At 43.7% G+C, this 12,953-nt stretch overlaps 1 protein-coding gene and 1 long non-coding RNA gene across 7 annotated transcripts in view; one reads left to right on the top strand and one right to left on the bottom strand.

Annotated features, from left to right (window-relative positions):
• Positions 1-7,002, bottom strand: part of LOC142072673 (uncharacterized) — an 82,196-nt gene extending 75,194 nt beyond the window's left edge. The window contains exon 1 of the long non-coding RNA XR_012669179.1: positions 6,929-7,002. This is a non-coding gene — a long non-coding RNA (uncharacterized LOC142072673). The remainder of the gene's footprint in view (positions 1-6,928) is intronic.
• The window catches only part of FRMD4B (FERM domain containing 4B), a 207,768-nt gene that overhangs the window by 137,309 nt on the left and 57,506 nt on the right, over positions 1-12,953 (top strand). For all 6 annotated transcript variants that reach the window (XM_048857685.2, XM_048857684.2, XM_048857682.2 and 3 more), the window contains 2 exons: positions 11,501-11,557; positions 12,774-12,796. In XM_048857685.2, the coding sequence (XP_048713642.1) occupies positions 11,501-11,557; positions 12,774-12,796 (80 nt within the window). The remainder of the gene's footprint in view (positions 1-11,500; positions 11,558-12,773; positions 12,797-12,953) is intronic.

Raw genomic sequence — 12,953 nt, 5'->3', positions numbered from 1 at the left:
TCTGGGGTCCCTTTCCCCACCACTCCCTGATGAGGTGCTGTGTTTTTTTTTATTTTTTTTTTCTGGACATCACTGCAGCTCAAGTCCCACTCACTTCCGAGTGATCTAATAACCTGCCATGTAGCTAAACCTACACCAAGCCCGGTCTTGCAGTCTGCCTCCCTCCTTCATGTTTTGTTTGGAGTAGCCCAATGTCCATTGCCAGTTAGAGCATGAACAATTGAACGGTAGGCAGTGCTAAGTGTTATATGGGTGAATAACAAAGAAAAGAGTCCCTGTCCCCGGAGATCTGAATCTAGATGTCAGATTGGACACAACATGTGAACAGAACAGAGCGGATTGGGGCAGATGGAGGATGTAACAAAGTGAGTGGAGTTGAGAACAAAGTTCTGAAGTCTCAGCTCACCACTTGGCTAACCAAGGCCTGACAGTCATGAGTTTTAGGTATCTAAGCTGAGGTAGGCCTAAGCCACTGACATGGGCACCAGGGATCACTGCCAGGAAAGAGATCTGAGAGGTTGTCTATCCCCACTCCGGCTGTTGATCGACAGCACCTACCCAATCTGTGGCTGCTACTTCAGTCTCAGGGTTGCATTAGCTTCCGAGCCGCTATCTAACCCCTGCACTCAGCCATGAAGGAGCCTCCATGGAGCGTCACTCTGTGGTGCACTGGGGCTTTACGCCGTGCACTCTGCTTCCTACGGCTTTCCTGCCCCCTCAATCGAGTGGGACTCAGGGGTTCCGCTGCACCCCGGTACTCTGTACACCTATGCTCTGTACATTAATGAGAGAAACCTGTGCACCACACAGTGTAATTAAATAATTATGGGATCTCGAAAACAAACCAATCTGCGCTCCACCAGTTGGGTCGAGTGCAATACGTGTGGCTAGAGCTCTTGATAATGAAGGGACTTGCGGAGTCTCTGCCAGTGCCATTAGTAAGTTCCCACTGTGTTCTGGATTCTAATATCTCCTGACATTTTTGAGTGCTTGACTTTGCAACCTTAATGTTCTTTTAAAGTAGGTTTTATTAGTGGAACTTCCCCTGTTTTAAAACAAAACAAAACGCCAAAAATCCAGACCTCTTATCATGTGGAACCACACTGACCCCGCAAAAACAGGGTTCGGACCTTTAGATTCACTGCACGGATCACAACCACTTCAGTTATTGGAGAACTGGGGCCCGTCTCCCTCTGATCCTATTCTCCTCTTCCACCTCCCGCTCTCTCCTGCATTCAAATCAACGTGCTGTCACCACCACTGCCTCCTCATCCTCCATGCTGCCTGGGCACCAGAAGCAGGAGCACTGAATGCAAAGGAGGGAGTGTTCTTGCTCACAGCCCCTGGCTGGTGGGTTGAGAAGAGCAGTTGCAGAGAAGTCCTTCTTAGGCCTTGCAGTCCCAGGAGGAAGCATGATCCATGGGGATGGCACGTGCTCAGTCTGGTCAGCACATAGGAGCTGTGAGGGGATGGAGCATGCTCAGTGCAGACAGAGACTTTGGGGAATTTAGCTGCCAAACTCTAACAAGTCTCATCTGAGCATGTGTAAACTGAGTTGTTGATTTTTTTGAGGCCTATAAATTAGCCACATTTGGGCAAATTTTCAGGGAAATGGCAAAAGGGACATCCTTGGTCCTGGGGTGGTGCTTCTGACAAATTTCAAGTCCCTACTCTACAGCACAGAGGTGCCAAAGTGTCTCAACAAACCATGAGCAAAATAGTGTATTTTCCCTTATCTCACTCTGAGAAATAGCCTCAACTGTTTAATATAAAACTTTCCCCAAAAATATCAGTGGAGACAGATGCCTGGCGTGGAAAATTTCAGTCCAAATAATTTAACTTTGGCAAAGTTGTAAGCCACTGAAAACAGGGTCTGATAATCGGATGTGTGGGGCATTCTTACCTCTAGGTGACACTGTTAGCTCTGCCTATAATTAAGATGCACACATAAATGTCAGTGATCAAAATAGGGCCCCTAGGTATCTCTTTTCAATTACTGGGTATTCATCTCTTATTAGTGTTTGCTTCATTTGATCATGTTATCCAATGTAGCCTCCCTGGAAGAGTGAGTTGTTACATTTGCTTGGCCTACTTTAGTCCTCCATAGCTACCTTTGTCATATGATAACAGGTTGTTCCTACTCACCACACCTTCCATCGTTAGAGCCACTCCCTTGCTTGAGACTGTCACTCCCGAATGATTTTATCAAAAGGAGAGTTGTAGAGCTGTTTACAAGGTGAGGATCTGATTTTCATTGACTAATACTTTGCCATTGGGCTGTCAGACATCCCAGAGATAATTGCACTGATCTGCTTTGGGAACTGGTAGTGATGGCCAAGAAGGTAGAAAGGTGGGCCTTGTTCTGCATTCTTATTACTGCATTCACTTACACTGTGTCCACGTACAGCCAGTTGTCTCCCTTGAAACACTTTACAGCACGTGCTGTGGTCCTCTCTCTCTCTCTTTAGTGAGCCTGAAGTACATGCTTAAATTCTTTCTTTGATGATTTAGGGCCCAAATTCTGCCCTGAGAAGGCAGGACTTGGCCTTTACTACTCATTGTGAATATTGATGCTCTCCTGCTCGACAGTACTTACCACTCAGCTTGGACAGCTGCTAAGTCCTATTATTAGTCTAACATTATTCTGCCTCACGAGAGCCACCTGGATAAGTTGCGCCAGAGTCCGTCCTGCTGTAAACCCATGGACTTCTGGAAAGCTACACCGGCAGATGAATTTGGCTCTTCAGTTAAAACAATTGGTCCTTACTGCAAAGCTTAATTGAAAAATATCAATTCCATCCCCTTCCTGGAGCAGCTCGTTTGATTCTGGCTAGACTTATTTACATCTGAAATGTGTAAGAATCAGATGCCATGATCTGAATTACATCCATCTACTTAACCTCTTGCTGGTAACCTTTTTCCCGCTTGGGATAACTCTAGGAAAATATCCAATCTTCATGTTCGACAGGTGGTTCTCAGAGCATGCTGCAGACCTAGCTCCCAGCCCCTTGGCCTACTTGCCTAAACTTATGCTTAAATGGTCCAGCCATGCCAGGACATGCAAATTAATCTTTATCAGTGTGTCGTTCCCCTCTGGTTTTGAAAATTGCTATGATTGCTGGAGTAGTGCTGAACTGTCATCGCAGAACCTGGAACCACACGCAGCTCCGCCAGTTTGGGATTGTTACAAACTCAGAGTACTGCCTGGCTTTGTTGGAAAGGCTTCCCAGCCTTTTGAATGAACACATGTTGATGTACAGATTGGAGTCCACCCACAAACATGGGCTAGTGGTTCGGGCATGGAATGAGTGGTAGGAGACTTGGCTTTAAGCCCTGGCTCTGACCTGATGTGTGGCGTTGGGTAAGTCACTTCTTCTCTCTGTGCCTCTGTTTTCCCTCCAACTCTGTCTATTTAGATTTTACACTCTTCAGGGCATGTGCTCCCCCCCCCCTTTGCCCCCAGTTTGTACAGCACCTTGCACAGTGGGATTTCTAGGTGCGACTTTCATACAAATAATAAACAATAATCGAAAACAGTCCACTGTGTCCTAAAGATAAGGCCAGAGTACAGCTGGCCCTAGGGAAAGAAAGGGCTCCTAGAGCCTCTTCATCTACCAATGCACTCATGCAAGAGTCTGAAAAGACTGGGGAATGCAAGGCCATGAGACATGCTTGCAACAGTTGGGGGTAGTGAAGTCATCACCTTGTTTTAAAGGTATAGTAAGATCTGCAGCTCCCCTGAAAACACTGGGTCTGATTCTTCACTGCCTTGCATGGTGATTGAGGCCTGTGTAATGCTGAGTGCTTGGGCCAGATCCTCAGCTGATATAAATTGGTATCATTCCACAGAAGTTAGTGGAGCTAAGCTTGATTTACATGACCTTAGAATCTGACCTCATGTTGCACAGGAGTAAATGTCTACACAAGGTGCAAGGCTGTGGAGAAGCAGGCCTATTATGCCTTCTATGATAGTAATGCTCCCCAGCCCTGTGGTATGTCATCTGTGTCCCCCCTCACCCTCCCCAGCTATTATGGGTGCTAATTTGGCTTCCATCTAATAGACTCGGATTTTTATAACTATCCAGAATGCATTTTTTCCATGGCACTGTGGTGTGCAGAATTATCAAACTTAGAATTTCGGTGTTGAATGTGCAGTATGTTTCCATTCCACGAGCAATGCACCTTGCTGTAAAGGAATGAGGAAGACGGTGCTTGTAAAGTTAGTTGCAATGTTCTGTCCAAAATAGGTCAATATGGGGAGCAACACAATTAATAACATGTCCCGAATTATAATTCACAAGCAAAAGAATACACGGACGCAGGGACATGGATCAACAAAATCCTAGGATGGAGGCTGAAACGACACTCAAAGCAATCCCTGTTGCATGATTGAATGGATTTGAATGCCAGCCTCTTAATATCCTGGCTAAAGAGCTTTGTTCAGTCAATTGTCATGTTGTTGTTTGTTAATAGTAATTATCACAAAACATCATAACATGCATAGGAGAGCCCCAGCACCTCTTAAAATGTGTATTTACAGCCACGTAAATACATATTTAAGATTGGTATAATAATAATCATAATTGTTATTAATGATAAGTGTTTCACTTAGCTTTTCATCTTCAAAGAGTTTTGCAAACATTAAGCATCACACCATCCCTGCCAGGTAGCCAAGTATTAGCCCCATTTTATAGAAGGATAAACGGAGGCATAGAGGGTAAGTAACTTGCCCATGGTCCCATGGTGATTCACAGTGGCAGAATTGGGAATAAAACTCAGACATCCCGGATTCTAGTCCTGTGCTCCATCCATTAGCAACACTTATGCATGCTTTTAAGTATACCGTAGTGGTATGGTTACCGCTAAGTGGGTTCTGCCATGATTAACAGACATGTGTTGTAACACTGTGTTTAACGTTCCTTAGAGACCCACTGGATCTCATGTACCAGTAGGTGTGCCTACTTCTTTCTAAACAGCAGATTAATTCAACAGACTGTGCAGATTCTTCTGACAGTCACAACTGATCATAACAACAGGTTTCAGAGTAGCAGCCGTGTTAGTCTGTATTCACAAAAACAAAAGGAGGACTTGTGGCACCTTAGAGACTAACACATTTATTAGAGCATAAGCTTTTGTGAGCTACAGCTCACTTCATCGGTATGCATCCGATGAAGTGAGCTGTAGCTCACGAAAGCTTATGCTCAAATAAATTGGTTAGTCTCTAAGGTGCCACAAGTTCTCCTTTTCTTGTAACTGATCATAACCAGACACATTTCTTTAGCGGAGTTAGAGTAGACACCTATGAGCCAAACATCCTGCCAGAGCAGCCGGTCTCATTTGTATAAGGTATCTTAATGTAGACCTTCTGTAATAAGAGGATTTAGTTCCCCTGGGGGGGGTGGTTTGGGCTCTGCATGCCATTATAAAAGCCTCGTTATGGGTGCTCGTTGGAGAAGCATTCCCCACAGGCTTTTCCCCTTATCAGTGTGCTTGTCCCAGAAGCAGATGGTAAAGCAAGTTTTTCCTTGGGACTAGGTAGAAAGGGGTTAGGACCTTTGATGTAAGAATTGATTTAGGCTTTTGCTGGGTGCTTAGAGATGATGGACCATATGTTGGGCTATATTAGAGCAGTTTTGCACTGCTCACCTGGTGAAAAGTTACCATAGAGGCAGCATCACTGGCTAAAGGAGGTTTCCCCACCCAGTGCAGGTTATGCCTCCTGTGGGCACACCTACCACCGAGGCTTCTAGGGCCCCTGTCCTGGGGCTGCTGCAAAGGGCATGGCATAGGGAAAGAGGTTGTGGCCATTTGCAGTCCATGATCCCCTGCCGTATCTGCCCTTTTGAGGCCATTGGCAACTCTAAATTGCATTAGTGGATGAGTCTGATGTAGAGTCAGGGGAACACAAAGACTTTGAAACCACTTTTACATCCTCATCCTGAGCTGGGCTGAGCACCCATTGGTGGGTGGCAGCTCAGGGTCTGAGGCATTGCTTTTGACTTTGGAATCCACATTAAATGTGCCTGAAGTGAAGGAAAGTATTTACAGTGCAATGCTTTGTCTTGTTTTTCTTTTGTTATTCGCAAAAAGAAAAGGAGTACTTGTGGCACCTTAGAGACTAAAAAAATCTATTTGAGCATAAGCTTTCGTGAGCTACAGCTCACTTCATCGGCATCCGATGAAATGAGCTGTAGCTTACGAAAGCTTATGATCAAATAAATTTGTTAGTCTCTAAGGTGCCACAAGTCCTCCTTTTCTTTTTACGAATACAGACTAACACGGCTGCTACTTTGAAACCTTTTGTTATTTGTGACACTTATTTGGCATGAATAAAACACATCTGTACAGAATGCTCATAGTCTCAGGACGGCCTAGAGATCACTTCCCTGTCGTAGTAGCAACACCTGTTGGAAGGGGGACATTCCTTGTCATCTAACATTCTTGACAGGCTTGCTGGGAGTGGGGGAGGGAGAGAGAGAAATGTCTTGTACTGCTGGCAGCATCAGCAGAAAACGACCTTTCTGTGAAAACTGTGAATTATTTGCCAGCTCACTTTGAATTCAGCCTCTGTGGTCCTCAGCTGCTGTAAAGCAATGTGGCTCAAGATCTCTCTCTCTCTCTCTCTCTCTCTGAGGCCCGGTGGTTGAGTGGTTAAGGCATTGGATTACAATCCCAGAGGTTGTAGATTTAAGTCTTGCTCGATTTCATACTCCAGTTCATGGAGCTGCAAAATTGGGTATCTGATCTATAGGGTGAGGGAAGTCAAAGGCAGCCAGACATGATGCTAGTCACATCACTTCCTTGTGTATGGTTGGCTATGGAAACTAATGTGTTGGAAACTGCATTAACCTGGTGAGCCGTGTGAGGCAAACTTTGACTCTTGCTGTCTCTCTGTAATTCTCTGGAGCATCACATTACTGCATCTTACCTCGTCCATGCAGAACTCCTGAAATTCCCACGAGGCTCAGAGTGTGCTGAGGCTTGAGTTATGAGAGGCAGGTGTCACATGTTCAGTATTCTCCCCTGTAAAAATGAAAATATTTACTGTTTGAAAATTCATTGGCCCCACTCTGCCCTTTATGCAAGTGGCAAGGGGATATTTTCCCTAACCCAGAAGTCCAAATGTAAGCAACTAGATGCTGCCCCTAGCCTAGCTGCTGGTGGTGGAATGTGGTAGAAATCCCAGTTCCTGCAAACACTTATGCATCTGCCTGACAAAGGTGAGAATGGGCCCATTCACATGTGCCAAGGTGGGGTGTTTGCAAGATAAGGGTCTTGACTTGTAAATTCTTTGAGGAGATGTTTCAGAGTAGCAGCCCTTTTAGTCTGTATTCGCAAAAAGAAAAGGAGTACTTGTGGCACCTTACAGACTAACCAATTTATCTGAGCATAAGCTTTCGTGAGCTACAGCTCACTTCATCGGATGCGTAAAGTGGAAAGTACAGTGAGGAGATTTTATATGTACACACAGACCATGAAAACATATACATTGTAAGGAAAGTGATCACTTAAGATGAGCTATTACCAGCAGGAGAGTGGGGTGGGGGGAGAGAAAACCTTTTGAAGTGCTAATCAAGGTGGGCCATTTCCAGCACATTTCCAGGAGTTAACAAGAACCTCTGAAAGAAAAGGAGTACTTGTGGCACCTTAGAGACTAACCAATTTATTTGAGCATGAGCTTTCGTGAGCTACAGCTCACTTCATCGGATGCATACCGTGGAAACTGCAGCAGACTTTATATATACACACAGAGAATATGAAACAATACCTCCTCCCACCCCACTGTCCTGCTGGTAATAGCTTATCTAAAGTGATCATCAAGTTGGGCCATTTCCAGCACAAATCCAGGCTCGTTCACCTGCACATCCACCAATGTGATATATGCCATCATGTGCCAGCAATGCCCCTCTGCCATTTACATTGGTCAAACTGGACAGTCTGGACATAAAAGAATAAATGGACACAAATCAGATGTCAAGAATTATAACATTATAACATTCATAAACCAGTCATAATTCATAATTCATAATTATAACATTCATAAACCAGTCGGAGAACACTTCAATCTCTCTGGTCACGCAATCACAGACATGAAGGTCGCTATCTTAAAACAAAAAAACTTCAAATCCAGACTCCAGCGAGAAACTGCTGAATTGGAATTCATTTGCAAATTGGATACTATTAATTTAGGCTTAAATAGAGACTGGGAGTGGCTAAATCATTATGCAAGGTAGCCTATTTCCCCTTGTTTTTTCCTACCCCGCCCCCCCCCAGATGTTCTGGTTTAACTTGGATTTAAACTTGGAGAGTGGTCAGTTTGGATGAGCTATTACCAGCAGGAGAGTGAGTTTGTGTGTGTATGGGGGTGGGGGAGTGAGAGAACCTGGATTTGTGCAGGAAATGGCCCAACTTGATTATCATGCACATTGTGTAGAGAGTTGTCACTTTGGATGGGCTATCACCAGCAGGAGAGTGAATTTGTGTGGGGGGGGTGGAGGGTGAGAAAACCTGGATTTGTGCTGGAAATGGCCCAACTTGATGATCACTTTAGATAAGCTATTACAGCAGGACAGTGGGGTGGGAGGAGGTATTGTTTCATATTCTCTGTGTGTATATAAAGTCTGCTGCAGTTTCCACGGTATGCATCCGATGAAGTGAGCTGTAGCTCACGAAAGCTCATGCTCAAATAAATTGGTTAGTCTCTAAGGTGCCACAAGTACTCCTTTTCTTTTTGCGAATACAGACTAACACGGCTGTTACTCTGAAACCTGTCAAAAGAACCTCTGAGGAACAGTGGGGGGAGGGGGGGAGGAATAAACAAGGGGAAATAGTTTCACTTAGTATAATGACTCAACCACTCCCAGTCTCTGTTCAAGCCTAAATTAATTGTACCCAATTTGCAAATTAATTCCAATTCAGCTGTCTCTCCTTGGAGTCTGTTTTTGAAGTTTTTTTGTTGAAGAATTGCCACTTTGAGATCAGAAATCGAGTTACCAGAGAAATTGAAGTGTTCTCCGACTGGTTTATGAATGTTATAATTCTTGACATCTGATTTGTGTCCATTTATTCTTTTACATAGAGACTGTCCAGTTTGACCAATGTACATGGCAGAGGGGCATTGCTGGCACATGCCAGGGTGGTGTTTATGTGACAATCGCTTATTAGCACCGTAGTGTCCAGAAAGTGGATCTCTTGTGTGGACTGGTCCAGGTTGACAGTGGGATGGAAATAGTTGAAATCATGGTGGAATTCCTCAAGGGCTTTTTTCCATGGGTCCAGATGATGAAGATGTCATCAATGTAGCCCAAGTAGAGTAGGGGCATTAGGGGATGAGAGCTGAGGAAGCGTTGTTCTAAGTCAGCCATAAAAATGTTGGCATACTGTGGGGCCATGCGGGTAGCAGTGAAGGTATACATTGTCCCCAAATGTGAAATAGCTATGGGTGTGGACAAAGTCACAAAATTCAGCCACCGGGTTTTCAACAATTTCCATCCCACCATCAACCTCAGCCTGGACGAGTCCACACAAGAGATCCACTTCCTGGACACTACGGTGCTAATAAGCGATGGTCAGGTAAACGCCACCCTATACCGGAAACCTACTGACCGCTGTACTTACCTACATGCCTGCAGCTGTCACCCAGATCACACCACACGATCCCTGGTCTACAGCCAAGCTCTACGATACAACCGCATTTGCTCCAACCCCTCAGACAGAGACAAACACCTACAAGATCTCTAGCAAGCGTTCGTACAACTACAGTACCCACCTGCTGAAGTGAAGAAACAGATTGACAGAACCAGAAGAGTTCCCAGAAGTCACCTCCTACAGGACAGGCCCAACAAAGAAAATAACAGAACGCCACTAGCCGTCACCTTCAGCCCCCAACTAAAACCTCTCCAATGCATCACCAAGGATTTACAACCGATCCTGAAGGATGATCCATCACTCTCACAGATCTTGGGAGACAGGCCAGTCCTTGCTTACAGACAGCCCCCCAACCTGAAACAAATACTCACCAGCAACCACACACCACACAACAAAACCACTAACCCAGGAACCTATCCTTGCAACAAAGCCCGTTGCCAACTGTGTCCACATATCTATTCAGGGGACGCCATCATAGGGCCTAATCACATCAGCCACACTATCAGAGGCTCATTCACCTGCACATCAACCATCTACAATGTGATATATGCCATCATGTGCCAGCAATGCCCCTCTGCCATGTACATTGGTCAAACTGGACAGTCTCTACGTAAAAGAATAAATGGACACAAATCAGACGTCAAGAATTATAACATTCAAAAACCAGTTGGAGAACACTTCAAATCTCTCTGGTCACTCGATTACAGACCTAAAAGTGGCAATTCTTCAACAAAAAAACTTCAAAAACAGACTCCAAGGAGAGACTGCTGAATTGGAATTAATTTGCAAACTGGACACCATTAATTTAGGCTTGAGTAAAGACTGGGAGGGGATGTGTCATTACACAAAGTAAAACACTTTCCCCATGTTTATTTTCCCTCTGCTACTGTTCCTCACACGTTCTTGTCAACTACTGGAAATCGCCCACCTTGATTATCACTACAAAAGGTTTTTTTCTCTCCTGCTAGTAATAGCTCATCTTATGTGATCACTCTTGTTACAGTGTGTATGATAACACATATTGTTTCATGTTCTCTGTGTATATAAAATCTCCCCACTGTATTTTCCACTGCATGCATCCGATGAAGTGAGCTGTAGCTCACGAAAGCTTATGCTCAAATAAATTTGTTCGTCTCTAAGGTGCCACATGTACTCCTTTTCTTTTTGCGGATGCAGACTAACACAGCTGTTACTCTGAAAAATAACGAACTAGGTCCTTGCCCTGAGGAGTTGCCATGTTTTAAGATGTACTTATCTTTGGCTCAATCCCACGTCCGTTGTGCACTCAAATGTCTCATTACTTTTTAGGTGTGCAGGACTGGGCCCCTGTGCTTCGACAGGGTACGTCTAGCCAGTTGCAATCAATAAAGATTTATGCAGAAAATATGCAATTACAAGATAAACTGAATGGTGACTGGAAGAGAGAGAGAGAGGCAAAGACACACACCAAACAGCAAAATATCATATCTGTGACCTGAGTGCAGCCAACTGGTCTGGCGAAACTTGTAGGACCTGAATGTACTAAATTGCAGAGACAAAGAAGTGGTTCATTATACACCACCGATAGATTCAAATAGCAGCTCCCTCTCTTCTCTCCCTGAATCCTGTTTTCAGAATTTACTTTCTTGAATTAATCTAAAAAAATTAAACCCACAAATGGCAAAGTTACTAAAACTTTACTTGGCAATTCTTCCCTCCCCCTTCCCTCATTGCAGTGGTATGGTCTGCAATTGAGCGAGACCTAGAGGTACAGAGTAATGTGACAGCCTCCCAGATTCAGTAGTTCTGGGCTGTGTCCCTTCACTGCTGAGTCAGGATATGCACGTTAATGTTTTCCTCTTTATGTAAACAGGGGCAGATTGAGGTAGAAAGTGAGACAATCTTCAGATTAGCAGCCCTGATTTTACAGGTAAGACTATCCGTGTGTGTGTGTGTGTGTGTGTGTGTGTGTAGTTGCTTTTTAACATAACCCACAACTTTGAAACTTAGGCATGTTTGCAGCAATTTTTGGTTTATTTGTGCTAGATTTTGCATATCGTTTGTGAATGACTGGGGAGCTGCTATTTTATTCAGGCCCGTTATGGGATTTACTATTCAAACAATTCAGGTTGGAGAGTGGGAAATCAAGTGTAACCTTTTTCTGTAAGAAAGATCATTGAACAGAGTGATTCAATCAGGTCTGTAGATATTACAGCAGGTTTCTAACCTGTTTGTCACTTCCTCCTGTGCCACAAATAATTGACATGTGGCTGTTTTTATGGCACGATTTCAGAGTAGCAGCCGTGTTAGTCTGTATTCACAAAAAGAAAAGGAGTACTAGTGGCACCTTAGAGACTAACCAATTTATTTGAGCAATTAAATTGGTTAGTCTCTAAGGTGCCACTAGTACTCCTTTTCTTTTTATGGCACGATATGTTGGAGGGGAAAGAGAAATAGAGTACTGTAGCTAAAAGTTATTACACTTTTTATATGAATTTTCCTTTAAGAGGACTAAAAAAAAAAATCTAATTGTTTTTCTCTCTGTTTTGGTAAAAATAAATATTTTCCTCACCACTAATTCTATGTCAAATCATTAACCTTGTTCAAGTTATTTTTTGTCATTAGATTTACAATCTGTTTATGGTACAGTCTGTGATTGAACACAATCTCTTTCTTAAAAGTGGCTTAACTAAGTTTTCATTGACAAATGCAAGGTGAGGTGTGTTGGCTTGGTCTGAGTGAATGATTGTTTTCATCCTCAATGAACACGGATCCATCACAACCGCTGACCTTCTTGCAATGTTTGCTTTTCGCAGGATGTAGCTGATTAAAGGAGAGAGAATGGGTCTTTCTGTTTATATCTCTTAAAAGTGACATGGAGTTTGAATGTGAAATTATCAGTGTTTTGGGAGCAGCGTGAACACTGGTGCAGGTGGATAACCTACAACCGCAAACGCTAGGGGCCAAATTCTATTCTCTTACATATATGCATGCAACTCCAGTGATTTCCCTGGGGTAGCATGACTAGAACTGAAGTCAGGATTTAGCCAAAAAGCAAAAATTAACAATGCTGAGAATAGCAAAGTTAATACTCAAGACTTTTGAAGAGATTGTGTTTTAATTTTGTCACTATTTTTCAATTGTAGGAAGCTAAAGGTGACTATTCCAGGTAATAACATTTCTCTTTATAAAATGTATGTGCTTAATGGCTCTCTTTCTTAGGTTTGCTTTGTGTTTTAAGCAATCATTTTACTACCATCAGCAGCATAGAAAAAACCCCAGCCTCGTGCAGTAACTGAAGAAATAAAATCACTGCCATGCCAGAC

This window comes from Caretta caretta, chromosome 7 (genome assembly GCF_965140235.1).
Source record: "Caretta caretta isolate rCarCar2 chromosome 7, rCarCar1.hap1, whole genome shotgun sequence".
In the NCBI taxonomy this organism is placed as follows: Eukaryota; Metazoa; Chordata; order Testudines; family Cheloniidae; genus Caretta; species Caretta caretta.
Note: the sequence above shows the minus strand (reverse complement) of the source record. Positions and strands in the feature narration are given on the sequence as shown.